General features: G+C 43.1%; 1 protein-coding gene across 1 annotated transcript; it reads right to left on the reverse strand.

Annotated features, from left to right (window-relative positions):
- Positions 1–8399: 8399 nt before the first annotated feature.
- LOC124271730 lies at positions 8400–9639 on the reverse strand. The gene is made up of 2 exons (XM_046706889.1): positions 9333–9639; positions 8400–9223 (listed from the first exon to the last, which is right to left on the reverse strand). The coding sequence occupies exons 1-2, from the start codon at positions 9637–9639 to the stop codon at positions 8400–8402; spliced, it is 1131 nt and encodes a 376-aa protein (XP_046562845.1).
- Between the last annotated feature and the right edge of the window lie 4662 nt (positions 9640–14301).

Consider the following 14301-nt stretch of genomic DNA (forward strand, 5'->3'; position numbering starts at 1 on the left):
GGATTCTTGGAGGCTTAAACATATTATAACAATCTTCTAAATTTAGGGGTCCTACTTTTCAGCTGGATCATATTTTCCCTCCACTTATCAGTGCTGTATCCTGCTGCTGCAACTTCGTTTGCCAGTGCTATATCCTGCTGCTGGTGTCTACTCCTCTTCCATAGTTATTAAGTTAGGGCCCCTCCAAGAACCGCCACGCTCATGACCATTACCCACAACAATTTTTATTATTTTATTTGTGTTGTATGCGCGACGTCAACGCACATTGGGTTGACGCCGCCGGTCCAACAGAAAATGTGTTTTGATAATGTATAAACACAAATAATTATACATCCAAGCTCGAATAGAGAAGACATAACTGAACATAATAATTTGAAGCTTATTGAATTGTAACTAGTTATTTTCCATAATCTAAAGTTGATAATGTTACCTATTCGAATATCGCGCCTTTGCATGGAATATAAAGGTATTTCAAGCATTTTGGTTCAAGCTGTTGAAAGTTTCATGTTGATTTGAATTGTCAGTTTTCTATGCAATTTACATGAGCATTGTGTAAAACATTTGCATTTGATCTCTGTAATTATCAAATGCTGTGTAATTATCACGTGTACCAATGAACTCAGTCTCTATTGATCCATCGTCAATAAAAGCTGGATAGTATATCAGTTACGGTATCGATACACATACGTACAATCATTCAATCATATTACAGTAATGAGATACACCTCTTTCGACCTTGAAATAACAGCCTTCAGTAGAATGCATATGTAGTTATATCCTTGTTGAAAGGTTTGTCCCGTGACAAGTGTAAAATAAACAGATGTGTTGTTATATCATTGGACAACTTGCTTTATGGAGTCACGCCCCTCTCTCTAATGTTTATGCATGCATGCGCATCTGTAATCTTATGAACCTCGTTTGCATTCAGTATAAATATAGGCACGCCCTCCTTCATAAATATTTGGAGGGAGGGTTCAACTGCAAGTACATGTATATACACTATAATAATTCAGTATAGTGTCATTTCGTGAATTCTGTAATACGTGTACTTTAGTTTGGATATTCATTCGTATCAAGGTGAAGATTATATTTACATGTACAGAAACCATTATGTTTTATGTACTAGTTGTGTGCGTAAAATCTATAGGAAAATAAATACTATCTCTACTCAATGGTTGAATTTCAATCGCTTTGTTTTACTTATCGAAAACACTACAATGAGGACAAATAAACTCGCCAAAGTGTCTATCTACTCCTATTTGTCTCATTTGTATATTTCAAAGATCGTTACCAGTGTGTATGTTTACAATACACAAACTGTTACATGATAGCTTGAGTTGATAAAGCCGAAACCCAGCATATCGACTGGTCAACGATATAGCCAATAATCAATCTCTATCCAAACTGGTGAGTGACCAAACGTGCTCTTCAGAAATTTCGCCCACGCCCCATCACCTGTCGATTCCTTTGTGACAGGTATCTCATGATACGATTGGTCACAGATAACATATGACCAGCCACTATATTGAACAGTTGAGATGCCAAACGTTCTATTTGGGACAGTTGATGACGCCCAATCACGTGACTCTTTGTTTTATGTCTATACAAAGGAATATGTAGAATACATGTTTTATATGTATGTTTGTATGGTCACATGTTTTTTGCATTAAATCTAGATGAAAGAACGTGCAAAGCTATGAATGTGCTCTATGTTAGTCACAGACTAGCGTAATAGTATTTTCCTTAAAATAATTCGTATACACTAGAACTGTATCGGCAAAAACGCTATTTTCGTCGAAGATGATGAAGTATGTAAGTAAATTCTTCTTTACAGTATGTCATTGTCAAAGATGTTTTGTAAAATTAAACCTCACACAATGATATGAGAGGGAGAATTTGTTTATGTGTGTCTCATCTCTTACATACAAAGAATACATGCAAATGGAGATAAAATATAATGTACAAGCCGCCAAAGGTCTACAAGAGAAGCTTGCAATAAAATTACATAAAGCTTTGCAATACACGATATGTATTCACACCTGCTTTCTTCAAACATATATCTTTACGACACAATTAAACAATCAGGACTTGTTTGTACGACTAGATAGTTTCCTGTCATCCCCGAAACCTGCCAGGGAAATCAGGTGTGATTAGTCTCGGCACAGCGAGCCGGGCAATCAGCAAGGGGTTCCAGGTGTTGGGTAGTGAGGTGGCTCTCGGGCTTAATGAGTTAAACACTGAATTTGGTGATGAAAGTTATACATGTTTGTTTGAGCATTTTTATTGACAGAGGTAGGACACAAACTGATAAAAGCAAACACTTCTTCCATCATTTACATGATAATGTATACAGCAGACAATAAAGAATATTAAAAATCAGTCAAATAGCTAGATTTTAGTTGGTTCAAATCTTACCTGAAATAATTTCCTGATCAATATTTAGATATAAATAAGACTGCCGTTAACTCAAGCCATGTGAATGGCATGTAACTATCACCATCTGTACATTTGCGAAACAAAGGGAATCAGTAACGCATGACTGAATGTAGGTTAGTATTTGAGGAAACGGGGTATTAACTGTACAATTAGTCAAGTTCCTATCAAAATGGCCTCTTTGTTTATATCTCATAACATATGACATTCAAAATCTTACTGAACTGTTGTGTTTTTAAAAAAAGTAATTTGTAATTTAATTCAGTAAGTAATTGTTATTTAATTAATTACATTTCAAAGTAATTGAACCCATGTCTGCAAGAGGCCAAAAAATTTGTTTACAGTTTGTTTTCACTCGCCTGTCGAACATAAGAGAGACTTTTCAAGACTTGAGATAGGATAAGTTTAAGAATGAAATGTTTTAAGTTTATATGGAGTAATAAACATGACAAGATAAAACAATCTCAAATCATTTGTGATAAGGCAGTTGGGGGAATAATATGTCCCCAAAATAAGACAGACTATATACTTTCAGAAAATAGCTGTGTTAAGACGCATCTTTACTACCAACTGAAATCCTGAGTAAACAACAAAACGCACGTCTACTTTCCAACATAAATAAACCATTTTACAAAGATCTAATACAAGGTTGGTGGTTGTTTATAGAAGGTTTGAACAAAACTACTTTTACTAATACTGATATTATGTCTCAATCAGTTTTGTTTAATGATAACATACAAGTGGGATATAAAACAATCTTTATTGAAAAATTGTACAAAATAGGCATAAAATACATGAACGATTTTATTGACGAAAAGGGACAATTATACTCCTATAGAGACTTCTGTAAGCTAAACTCCATTGCCATAAACTACTAAGATTATTTAGGCATATTTAACAATATTGTAGGAAACAAAATACAGAAAAAAGGAACAAAATTGCATATCCTTTACTATCATTACACATTGCTCATTCATTGAAAACTCAGAAAGGTTCACAATATTTCTACAAAACATTGATACAAAAGCATCTGACAGTGTAAAAACCAAAATTTCGCAAAATGGAAACATATATTATCCCATATTAAAAATAACAATAACAATCAGGACATTTCTATATATAGTGCTGATCTCCACACCTCATGGGCATGTTCTAAGCGCATACAACAATTCAAGTCAGTATTAATATCACCGAAAGAGATAGGTCTTGAGATGAGCTTTAAAGACGTCAAGTGAGGGAGAGCATCTCAGATCCTAGGATGAGAGTTCCAAAGTACAGCTGACGCATACTGAAAAGTTCTAGAACCAAATGATTTTAATTTGTATGAAAGAACACAAAGGAGGAACTGATCAGCAAAACGTAGGCTTCACGTAGGCTGGTAGACAGATGTTAAAGCTTGTAGGTATGGAGGAGATGTCATGTGAACAGCCTGGTACATCAGTGACAGATTTTTTAACTGTATCTTCTCTTCTACACATAGCCAATGAAGAGGTTTGAGGACGGGTTGAACGATAGAGAATGCACAACCTATACTTCATTAGTGTTTCAATGCACATATTCTACCAAGTTTCAATGGTTCCAGTATCAGATTTTGCATCATACTAGTATCTTACCAATAAATTCTTGCCTTTATAAAATGGGATACGTTGAAGCAATTTATGCAGCTTTATTTGCTCCATTTGTTCTGGGCATGCCATTATAAACGCTCCATTTGTAATGATTTGAAAAATTGGCATAGAAGGCAGGGCTCCAGGTAATTTTTCAACATCAGGAGTACGTACTCCTTATTTTTTCAATATAGGAGTACTGAAGTACATTTAGAGTACTGAATGGAAAATAATGGCGTATCAGTAATCTTGTGTTTTGTTTTATATATGCACAACAACATTGCTACTCTTGTGTAAACAGGCCAATAAACAATAAAACAATACTTTTTCAGATAAATACGTCTGTAAATGATTTTAAGACCATACACCATTGCTGTGGTGCGTATCTGCTACGTTTTCTAAATTATTTCCTACCGTATCATGCATATTTTCTATCCGTACATACGCCAATACGGCCCTTATCTGTAGCCCTGTCAGAAGCTCAGATAAATATGAATATATCCAAAGAAATTGTTTTCCTTGGCTATACCGAAAGAAATAATAACCAACTTAACATCATCACATCAATAACAAAACATCATATTTTCACCAGAAGATCACAAAAGAAAATGCAAGAATTCAAAGAAATCCGAAGGGAGCTAACTGACTGTTGCAGATTAACTAAATATGCAAATATTGACATGTTACATAAGTACTGGTCAAGTTGCCATTTACTTTTTTGTTAGTTTTATGAACTGTAATGTGTATGCGCTACTGTAAAAATGCAACATAAATAATTATATATATATATACAAAAATGTTTCACTTTCTTGGTAATAGACAAAGACATTTGCTTGGACTCAATAATAAATTCTTTCTTCAGTGTAGACAGTTTAGCATCTAAATAGTCCCGGAACAGTTGAATAGGCTCAAAGTCATCACCTCTTGGTTGTTCTGAACGTTTTGAAGAAGCAGAGTCCTGTACACCGTCGTCCAAAGAATGCACCATGTTTGTAGATACAACTGAGACATGCAACAGCAGTCCCGCACATGATATCCGCCCTCTTACAGCATACTCATCACGTAACTTACTGCACGGGCTCAAGTTCATTTATTAGTAAATACATTTAGAACAACATATCTCATACACTGGTAGAACAAAAACATTTCCTAGCAATTATACTCACTAACATTCTACGGTCACTGATGTGACATTCTCAAGAGACTGAAGCAATACATTTTTTAAGATATATATACTTATTGCCCACGTGGTCAACGTAAGGGTACGTGCATACTAATCTCGTACGTCACACGAGTGTCGTATCGCGTTGACCTGTGCCGTGACGACTTGACCTGAGATTCTAATGAATGGATTGGATAACTGATGACTTCTCAGTTAGGTCACTTTGTGACGGAACTTTCTCATTCATTACAAACATGTGAATTCATTCATTCTACAACTTTTACTACATCAATCAAGTTACACGTTTTACGTTATAATAGTTCAGGGCAAAAGTGCACTTTATTACACTATACACGGTGGTAGAGCGAACTGTATTTCTTTTCTAAGATGCCAAATCTAATACTTTCTAAGGTTAACTACGATAAGGCAGAAAACAAACAGAAAAAAGACGGTGTGGGTGACCTAAATTAACAATCCTCGCTCACTGACGTGCTGTTCTATTGACGTGTCTCCTCCCCTACGTTAAGACGCACATTACCAGAAAAACAGTTTGATGACGGTTTAAGTTCGGGTTAAATATCTTCTCTGAGTTATTTTAAAATTACATCTGTGATTAATGTAGACCAAATGGGGCAATATGAACATCGCATTTCTACTACCAACATAAGTTTAGATCAGTACACCTGACTAGTCACGCCAGATTCCACGGACGCATTGTGGGAATGTAAACATTGCGAACGTTACCGTGTCGCTGTTAAATTGTGAATAAACTGAGACATTTTATTCGTTGAAAACCATAAGTGTAATGTTTCCGCCAGTGATGTTAGCCACGTGAAGCAACTGCAAACCAAGAAACGGGGTGCTACGGAGTGGTTTACTGTACGAGGCTGTTCGAGGTGATTGTTATAGGGACTAATTCAGGACAGCCATCGTCCAAATATTTAAAAAGGGGGAATTCCATAGTAATTCCTGTTTTTATGAAATACTTACGAGTAATATCACGAGTTCTTTTCAATTTGCCCATACTAGCCAAACTTACAAAATACACGAAATTTGTTACCCCGAAACTGGGAAACAAACGTAAAGATTTTCCAAGACATATGGTTCTAGCGCTACGCTACGCTGCGCTCGGGGCAACACACCACTCGTCCGTGGCGGGTGACGTCACGCTCCAGATGACGTCACGATCTCTATAAATACGAGCGCTAACCATGCAACTTCCTCAATGTCTAAACCATAACCTGTAACCCTACCACTCCTAGAGGCCGTCCTTGTTAGAACGTTGCTCAACATTCGGAAAATAAGTTTCCCAATGTGGGGAAGGAGGGTGGGAATTATCATATAAGTATTTCATAAAAACAGGAATTACTATGGAATTCCCCCTTTTTATTACAATACTTACTCCTAATATCATGAGACTTTGTCATAGCGGACGGCGGTAACCGAGCCTCGTCCTGACAAGTCGCCGATATAAGGAGAGGTATTGTAAAGCGAAGGAAAATCCCTGCGGTCATGCCAACCTAGGTCAGGTCGACCCGGCCTTGACATTGCCACCCACGCGGGGGCGGGTCAGCCCGACCTGGTAGGAGTTGCCTCCCCTAGAACATAGGGAACTTCAGTGCACAATAATAGAGAAAGAAAATTTACTCACCTTTGGCTTGTAAATCTTCAAGATGGTCGGTCTGGCCGTTACCATGACTTCCATCCCGTGAAGGGTATACAGAAGTTTCTTCTCCAATCCCCGTTAAGGGAAAATGACATTTATGGCACTAAGGAGCACAATGTTATTGGTACCCATAAAAGCAGCCCATATAACATTACTATAAACACACTAACTCTGCAAACCACAGCGCAATATACTCAATATTGCGGGAGGACAAATATTCCAAATTCACAGAAATATCGACATCGTCATTTACAGAGCGATAGATTCTGTGCTACTGCGAGGGGAAGACGTTTACACCCGTTTCGCTGTGTAGCAACGTTTCTGATATAAAATCTCGCAAAAGTGGAAGGTTGTCTCCAGTAATAGCATCTAAAGAGACTGAGGAGGCGAATGCTAGTGAGGCCGAGATAGCCCTTAATTCGTGTGATTTTTCACTACTAGAGGTCAGCAGGTCGGATTTACCTGCCTGATCATAGGCTACCCTGACAGTGCCCGTAATCCACTTAGAGAAAGAGGCTGCCGCAATTTCTCTACCTTCCGTTGTGTAGGAAATAAACAACCTTCTCTGTGTAGTCCGTAGGGGTTTAACCCTGTGGATATACCACTTAAGGGCGCGTACAGGACAAAGTAAGCGATTCGAATCCTTTTCTGCAAGGTATTGGAGAGAGAAGGGATTGTAATCGGAGCTAAACACTCATGTGGTTTCTGAGTCTTAGCCCTGAACTCTGGAAGAGTTTGTAAGCTTACTAAGTCATCCTGCCAACGTAAACTTTGGAAATCAACAGCGTGTAACTCACTTCGGCGACACGCTGTAGCCAAAGCCATGAGGAAGGCTGTTTTGTAAGAAACGAGCCGTAACTCTGCCGTCTCCATTGGCTCGAACGGGGCTTGCTTCAAAGCTTCGAGGACTAAGAATACATCCCATTCGGGAGTCAACTGTTTCGACACCGCGAACGCAGACATTGACGTCATTAGATCTCTCAGGACTGGTCCCCCGAGAAGTCGGGACCCCCGCTTTGGCGTATTGTGGTACAAATCGCAGAGGAGTAAGATTTAATAGTTCGAGCTTTAAGGTGTGAATTCACCTGTAGGTGATTTAGAAACTCGGCTAAGTCTTTCACCATTGGACGTAAGGTATCCACCTGTTGTGACTTCGTCCAATCCACCCAGCACTGCCAGTGTGACTGATATAGTCTTTCAGTTGACGAGCGCCTGGACTGAGCGACGCGTTCGGCAACTGCTTTAGAAAAAACTCGCGTCTGGAGGGAGTCTTTGACAGTTTCCAGGCGTGTAGGTCTAACACTGCCGGGTTCTTGTGGCATATCCTCGACTGAGGTTGCACTAACAGATCGAACCGGCGTGGAAGCGCTATCGGTGGGGCCACTAGGAGCTCGAGCAGCGTGGGAAACCACGGTTGAGCCAGCCATCTTGGAGCTATGAGAGTGAGAAACTTTCCTTTCGCGCTTTCCTTATCACCCGATCCAGTATCGGAGGTGGAGGAAAGGCATAGGCTTACCAGACCCGGCCCAATCTAATGTGAGAGCATCCGTGCCCACGCTAGGGGGTTCGGAACCGGGGACACAAACAGGGGGAGTCTGTGATTCAACCGTGTGGCCAACAGAACCACATGGGGAGTTTCCCAAGCTGACAATTTCCCTTTCACCACCGAATGGTGTAGTGTCCATTCTGTCTGAACCACCATGCCCCTTCTGCTCAGGGCGTCGGCCAGTACATTTATCTTCCCCTGAATGTGTTGAGCTATTAAGTGACCCTTCAGATCTCTCATTTTGTTGGGAACTATGAGTGTTCTCTGACAGAGTTCGGGAGACTGTGTCCCCCCCTCCTTGTTTATGGACGCGGCAACCGTTGTGTTGTCTGTACGAAGGAGAGTCACTTTGTTCGCCAAGTGGGGTTTGAACACCTCCACTGCCCGATTGACCACTTCCATCTCCAGGACATTGATGTGGAGATTGCGAAAGGTGCGGTTCCCACTGAACGTCGGCCTGTAGGGTGCCCAGATGTGCCCCCCAGCCCGTCTGTGGGTGGGTGTCGGTTGGTGTAATGACATGGTCGGAGACAGGAAGTCTCGCGCTAACCGTTGACTTATTGACGAGTTGAACCACGTCCCGAGGGGAACGGGTGTGTCCCAGCTCAGATGGTCCCACTTGGAGGCTAGCATCAGCTGTAGCTCTCTTTTTGCCAGTTTCGCCCAGGGTAGAATTTTTGAAAATGATTCAATCTGACCTAGGAGAAAGTGAATCTCTCTCGGCGTGGCGAAAGTCTTTTTGCACAACTTGTGTGCTAGCGTGACAAAGGCGTTCAGACGGTGATCGGCGGGAGACACAGTGGCTTCCCCTAGGTCGTTTCACCCCGAGAATAGTAAATCTCTGAGAAGGGACTAGTTCCGATTTCTCGAGATTTATTACAAACCCTAGTTTCACAAAAAATTCCTGAATCTGCTGACTCTGTGAAGCACAGAGGAGATTCGACCTGGCAGGACTCAGGGAATCGTCCAGGTAAGCATGAAACCGGAGACCCAGGCAATGGAGCCTTGCTACCACTGCTTTCATGACTCGGGTGAATACGTAGGGGGCTGAGGCTAGACCGAACGGAAGAGCATGGAACTCGTACATGCGATCCTCGAACACAAACCGGAGGTATTTTTTCGACGTTTTGTGAATAGGAATGTGAAGATAGGCGTCTTTTAAGTCTATTGAAATAGCCCAGTCGCCTTGATTTAGAGAGGTTCTTATGGAAGTGAGAGTTTCCATTTTGAACGCCTCTACTAGCGTGTACTTGTTCAGGTGAGACAGGTCTAATACTGGCCTCCAGTCTCCGTTTCTTTTGGGGACTAGGAACAGTCGGGAGTAAAATCCCAGCCCGGGATTCGGGAGGGGAACGATCGCCCCTTTTCCGAGAAACTCCCTTATCATTTGACGCAACGACGACAATTGATTTTTGTCTCTGGGGAGTGCAGACAGAGGAGGGTCTTATGTTAGCGGCGGGTACGGTACGCCGTGAAACTAAATGCAGTATCCGACCCTTAGTACGGAATGTACCCAAGGTCGAGTGTCTCCTCTTCCCATGCTGGTAGGAAGTGTGACAACCTGCCAGCTATAGGGAATTCTGCCCCTGATACGGAGGCCTGACTGGGTACAGGGTCCTGAGTGGACACCGGTATCAGAGACTCTCTGTTGAGCTCTCTTTGGGGGAAGGAGTCAGGAACGACCTGTGGCCTTCCCTGCCGGCCGCCGGACTTGACTCGCCACCCTTGGGTGGCTCTGTTGGAGGACTGCTTCGTCCCCCTTTTCCGATTCGGTCAGTGTCGTTTGGCACCAGTCGGACCGGACGCGGCGGCAGTTTGGGGAGGAGGTACAGTCAACTTCCCCACGGAAAGAGACGGAGGCTGACGGGTGTACAGCGCGTCGTATTTCCGCCTGTCCGCCAGCTGCTGCATTCGGTCAGGGAGACCCGTGCCGAAGAGTTGCCGACTCTCAATGGGGGCACACCTAAACTGCGCCCTTGTCTGCTCGTCGTAAGAGCAAGCAGCCAAGGTCGCGGCTCGCCTCGTTAGCAGGAGACATGCCATGAAGCGCCCTTGCAAGCGTGACAGATGTGACAACGCAGTCAGAGCTAATGTCATCCACGCTTGCAAGGGAGGCGTGTCCGCCTCCAAGTCCTTAGGCAGGGCCAGGAAGGTCCCATCGAGAAGCCAGAAAAGATGTGAAATCACCCCAAAGTAGTGGCGGCACATCTCCTCCCAGCTCCTCAGGTTTTCCGAAGCTATCAGCAATTTTGCTGGGTTCTCCGCAGGAAAACGTGAGAGGAACTCAGGGGGCACGGGGGGAGCTGCCAGGGAGAACGGCTCCGCCCCGTCCGGCGCAAAGCAAGAGTATGTGCCCTGACCGTAAATACGAGGGGATTTACGGGTGGGCACTTTACCCGTCTTCATGGATCTACCGTCCTCCGGCAGGTCTGAATTTCCCGATCCTCGGATCAGGTCATTCAGCTCTGTCCATATCTCATCCAAGTCCCTAGAGAAGGGTAGGGAGAGGGAGGACGTAGGTGCACGTGTTCCCCTACTCACCTGAGCAGGAGTCAGGAAAGGCATGGCCTCCTGTCGTGGGGGGTCCAAGTTCCCGGCGGATTTGCCGTCCGGACGCGACTGACCAGAGGAAATCCTTCAGGGAGAGGATGGATTCGGTGAAGGAATAATCCCCCACTGTGCTTCCCTCCCCCACATCCGAGGGGGTGGATGGACCCCTAGGGACAGTCAGGTTAGGCCCAGTGGGTCCTTCCCGACTGCCCTAGACGGTAGAGGAGGGTCCCACCCTAGGGTGAGACTCCTCCTCGTACAGGATGCTCGAGTCCACGGACGAGGAGTCATCCGGGTCTGAGTCCACGTCCATGGGATGCTGCCCTTCTCCTTTGGGCAAACCTAGCGGGACTGTCGGGGCCTGCATGGTCGTCGCACCCGTGTCTCGCCTAACAACCCAACAAAGGTCGAGGGTGGGTCCCTTGGAGCTGAAAGGGATTGGGGGAAGCTTCCAGAGGTCGCTACCCCACTAGGCACATTCTGCTGTCCCCCTTGAATAGGGGGACCCCGTAGAGAAGACAGAACCTGCTCAAGAAGCAAACTTTGCCTCTGGATGTCCTGGCCTGGATGTCCTGGCCGGCACCCACCGCAGGGCCGGCCGAGTGACCTCGTAGCCAGGTCGGCCCATCGGGCTGAAGGCTCCGTGTCCCGCTGGGATACACCGACCCTAATCCTGTCGGGTCCCGTAGGGACGTTCGAGAACTATCTGGGCCGTTGACTCCAGACCCAGGGGATCTGACGAAGCTGGCAGCTGGCACCTGGGAACTCGGGCCCGACCTCAACCCCAAGGGTGATGTCAGACACAGGAAAGTCGGGGACGTCAGTGACGTCCGGGACGAATCCGGAGGTCCCAGGCAGCGGGGAGGTGGCCCTGAGGGCCCCCTACACCCGCCACCACGCCGGAGAAAGACCGGTGGTCCGAAACCGGCTGACAAGACGCTCATTGGAGAGACGGCGCTCGAAAGTCGCTGAAACGAAGCTCCCGCTTCAGCGACGCCTTCCAACGCCTCTCTCAACTGGGTCCACTGCTCCGGTGTCCAATCCTTGCACACAGCACAAGGCTTACTTTAACCGAGAGCAGTGGCGGCATGCCAAACATAAGGGTGCGGATCATCTGCCTTCAGATTAATCCCGCACTCGAAAGCCCACACCAAAACACTTCAAAGAAGTATGTGACATAATTCTTTGACTAAAAGAGCAAACTGGGCTGCTAGGGTACTATACCAGGGGTGTGCTCCGTAGCAGCCAAAATTGAAAAGAGGAAGTTGCATGGTTAGCGCTCGTATTTATAGAGATCGTGACGTCATCAGGAGCATGACGTCACCCGCCACGGACGAGTGGTGTGTTGCCCCGAGCGCAGCGTAGCCTAGCGCTAGAACCATATGTCTGGGAAAATCTTTACGTTTGTTTCCCAGTTTTGGGGTAACAAATTTCGTGTATTTTGTAAGTTTGGCTAGTATGGGCAAATTGAAAAGAACTCATGATATTAGCAGTAAGTATTGTAATTAAAACTAAAAACTATGCATATGTACTCAAGACATGTGAGACATTATTGTAATTATTTATATGATGCTAATCTGTATTCTATGCAATCTTTATCACTTCCGCATTGTACATTGACTTGTCAGGCAATTAATTACTGTATATGACATTTATAATCTTAATTGGTCATCCCCCTTGGCCGTGTCTGCCATCACATCAACTGGTCAAAGAAGTGCTATTGTTTTTCTATATGTCCATTGTCGAGTCGTGGCCTGTCCATTGTTGTCAAAAATTGTATATATACTTAATATGCTCACATCTATATGTGGAAGGAGTACGAGTCTGGTATTCTGACAATCTGTGTAGGGACATCCACGAGCGGGATAATGCTGCTCGTTGGAAACGCCCTGGGGTTGAGCAGGTAATCCGCTCACCTCATTTATGTCTTGTGTATTTTGTTGTCATGTAACTAAAGAAGTTTGAACTCTACGTATTCCTTCGTCTTGTCAACATATTGAACGTACACCTCATCTTAAACATGAGCTAATTCCCCAGTCGACACAATTATCCACGCTTTGACATGATGACAACTGACATGCATCCTGACATCGGTTACCAAGGGTACTTTTGACAACGAGGTGGCAGACGAGAATGGCTTGGTGACTTCAATACAGTATGACGTCATGCAAAATTCTTCCGCAACCTCTTTATGAAACCAGTTTCGGTTTGAAAGCATAAAAACAACAAAAATACGCTATTTTGTCAATTTTATGCAGGTAAGTCGTGGGTAATAAATAAAACACAACACTCAGTCTCATTACATGCAAATTATACGAAACTTGTGACCTTCCTATATTTCGCTCGGTCAGATACCATAGAAAGGTCATGAGTTTCGTATAATTTGTATGTAATGAGACCTCGTGTAGTATTCTCTATATATGCAATACATTTTTTTGGTACTACATGTACTAGTATATCCTAAAGTTACAACATTTTCAATGTGCAATTTCAATATGCTCATCAACAAAGAATTTCTACATTTCTACAAATACATGTAATCTTGTCAAAACATGTGGAATGCAATCAAAACCATATTGTATTTTCCTTAAAGAGATTTAAAGGGAAAGAGTGCAATATTGTCTTGCTTTGACAATGTTTCGCAAGCCATTCTGAAGCATTCGGAAATATAGGAACAGTTTGCTGAGTGAGGGGCATAAAACAAACAACCAACCAGCTTTGTAACATACAGATATTTCCACTGTTGAATGGCTAAAGCCATCTTGATCTTTAAAAATTAATGCATGCATTTCCACGTAAAATTGTATTCAGCATATTAAGAATTGGCAAGCTACATAATGTTCAGTAGTGTAATTCCAAGGTACATAGTTGGGTCATTGATGTTGCCCTTCTAATACATAATTTATATAATCAAAGTTAACCAGGCTTTTGGAAAACGTCCACTGAGGCAGTCACATTCTTTTTATTGCTTAAGTTTTAGATAAACAGATAGAAAAGCAGTTGGGTGTAGACTCCCCAGCCATGGTAAGCTCTTGCCCTCAGCCAAGAGGATTGTACTGACTGTCTGTGGCCAGACCAGCTATTTGTTTGTTGTTTAACACCACACTCAGCAATATTCCAGCTATATAGAGACTGTCTGTAAATAAACAAATCTTGACAAGACCAACCAGTGATCAACAGCATGAGTATCGATCTATGCACTTGGGCCACAATGACATACCAAAAATATACAAACATAAAGAAACAGAATTCATTATGTGAAAGTTTCAGGAATTTGAAAATATTAACTATACATTGAATATTTATAATACTTATCCTATCTCACGGAGTGTACTCT

Source organism: Haliotis rubra, unplaced genomic scaffold (genome assembly GCF_003918875.1).
Source record: "Haliotis rubra isolate DU_JTF1 unplaced genomic scaffold, ASM391887v1 Scf163, whole genome shotgun sequence".
Taxonomy (NCBI): domain Eukaryota; kingdom Metazoa; phylum Mollusca; class Gastropoda; order Lepetellida; family Haliotidae; genus Haliotis; species Haliotis rubra.

What these genes read in the sequence shown, in the direction of transcription:
- LOC124271730 (XM_046706889.1), bottom strand. Translation starts at nt 9,639, where the DNA reads ATGGAAACTCTCACTTCCATAAGAACCTCTCTAAATCAAGGCGACTGG. An exon ending in TCTCCTCTGTGCTTCACAGA is followed by an intron (nt 9,224 to 9,332) that starts GTCAGCAGATTC and finishes GAAACGACCTAG; the next exon opens with GGGAAGCCACTGTGTCTCCC.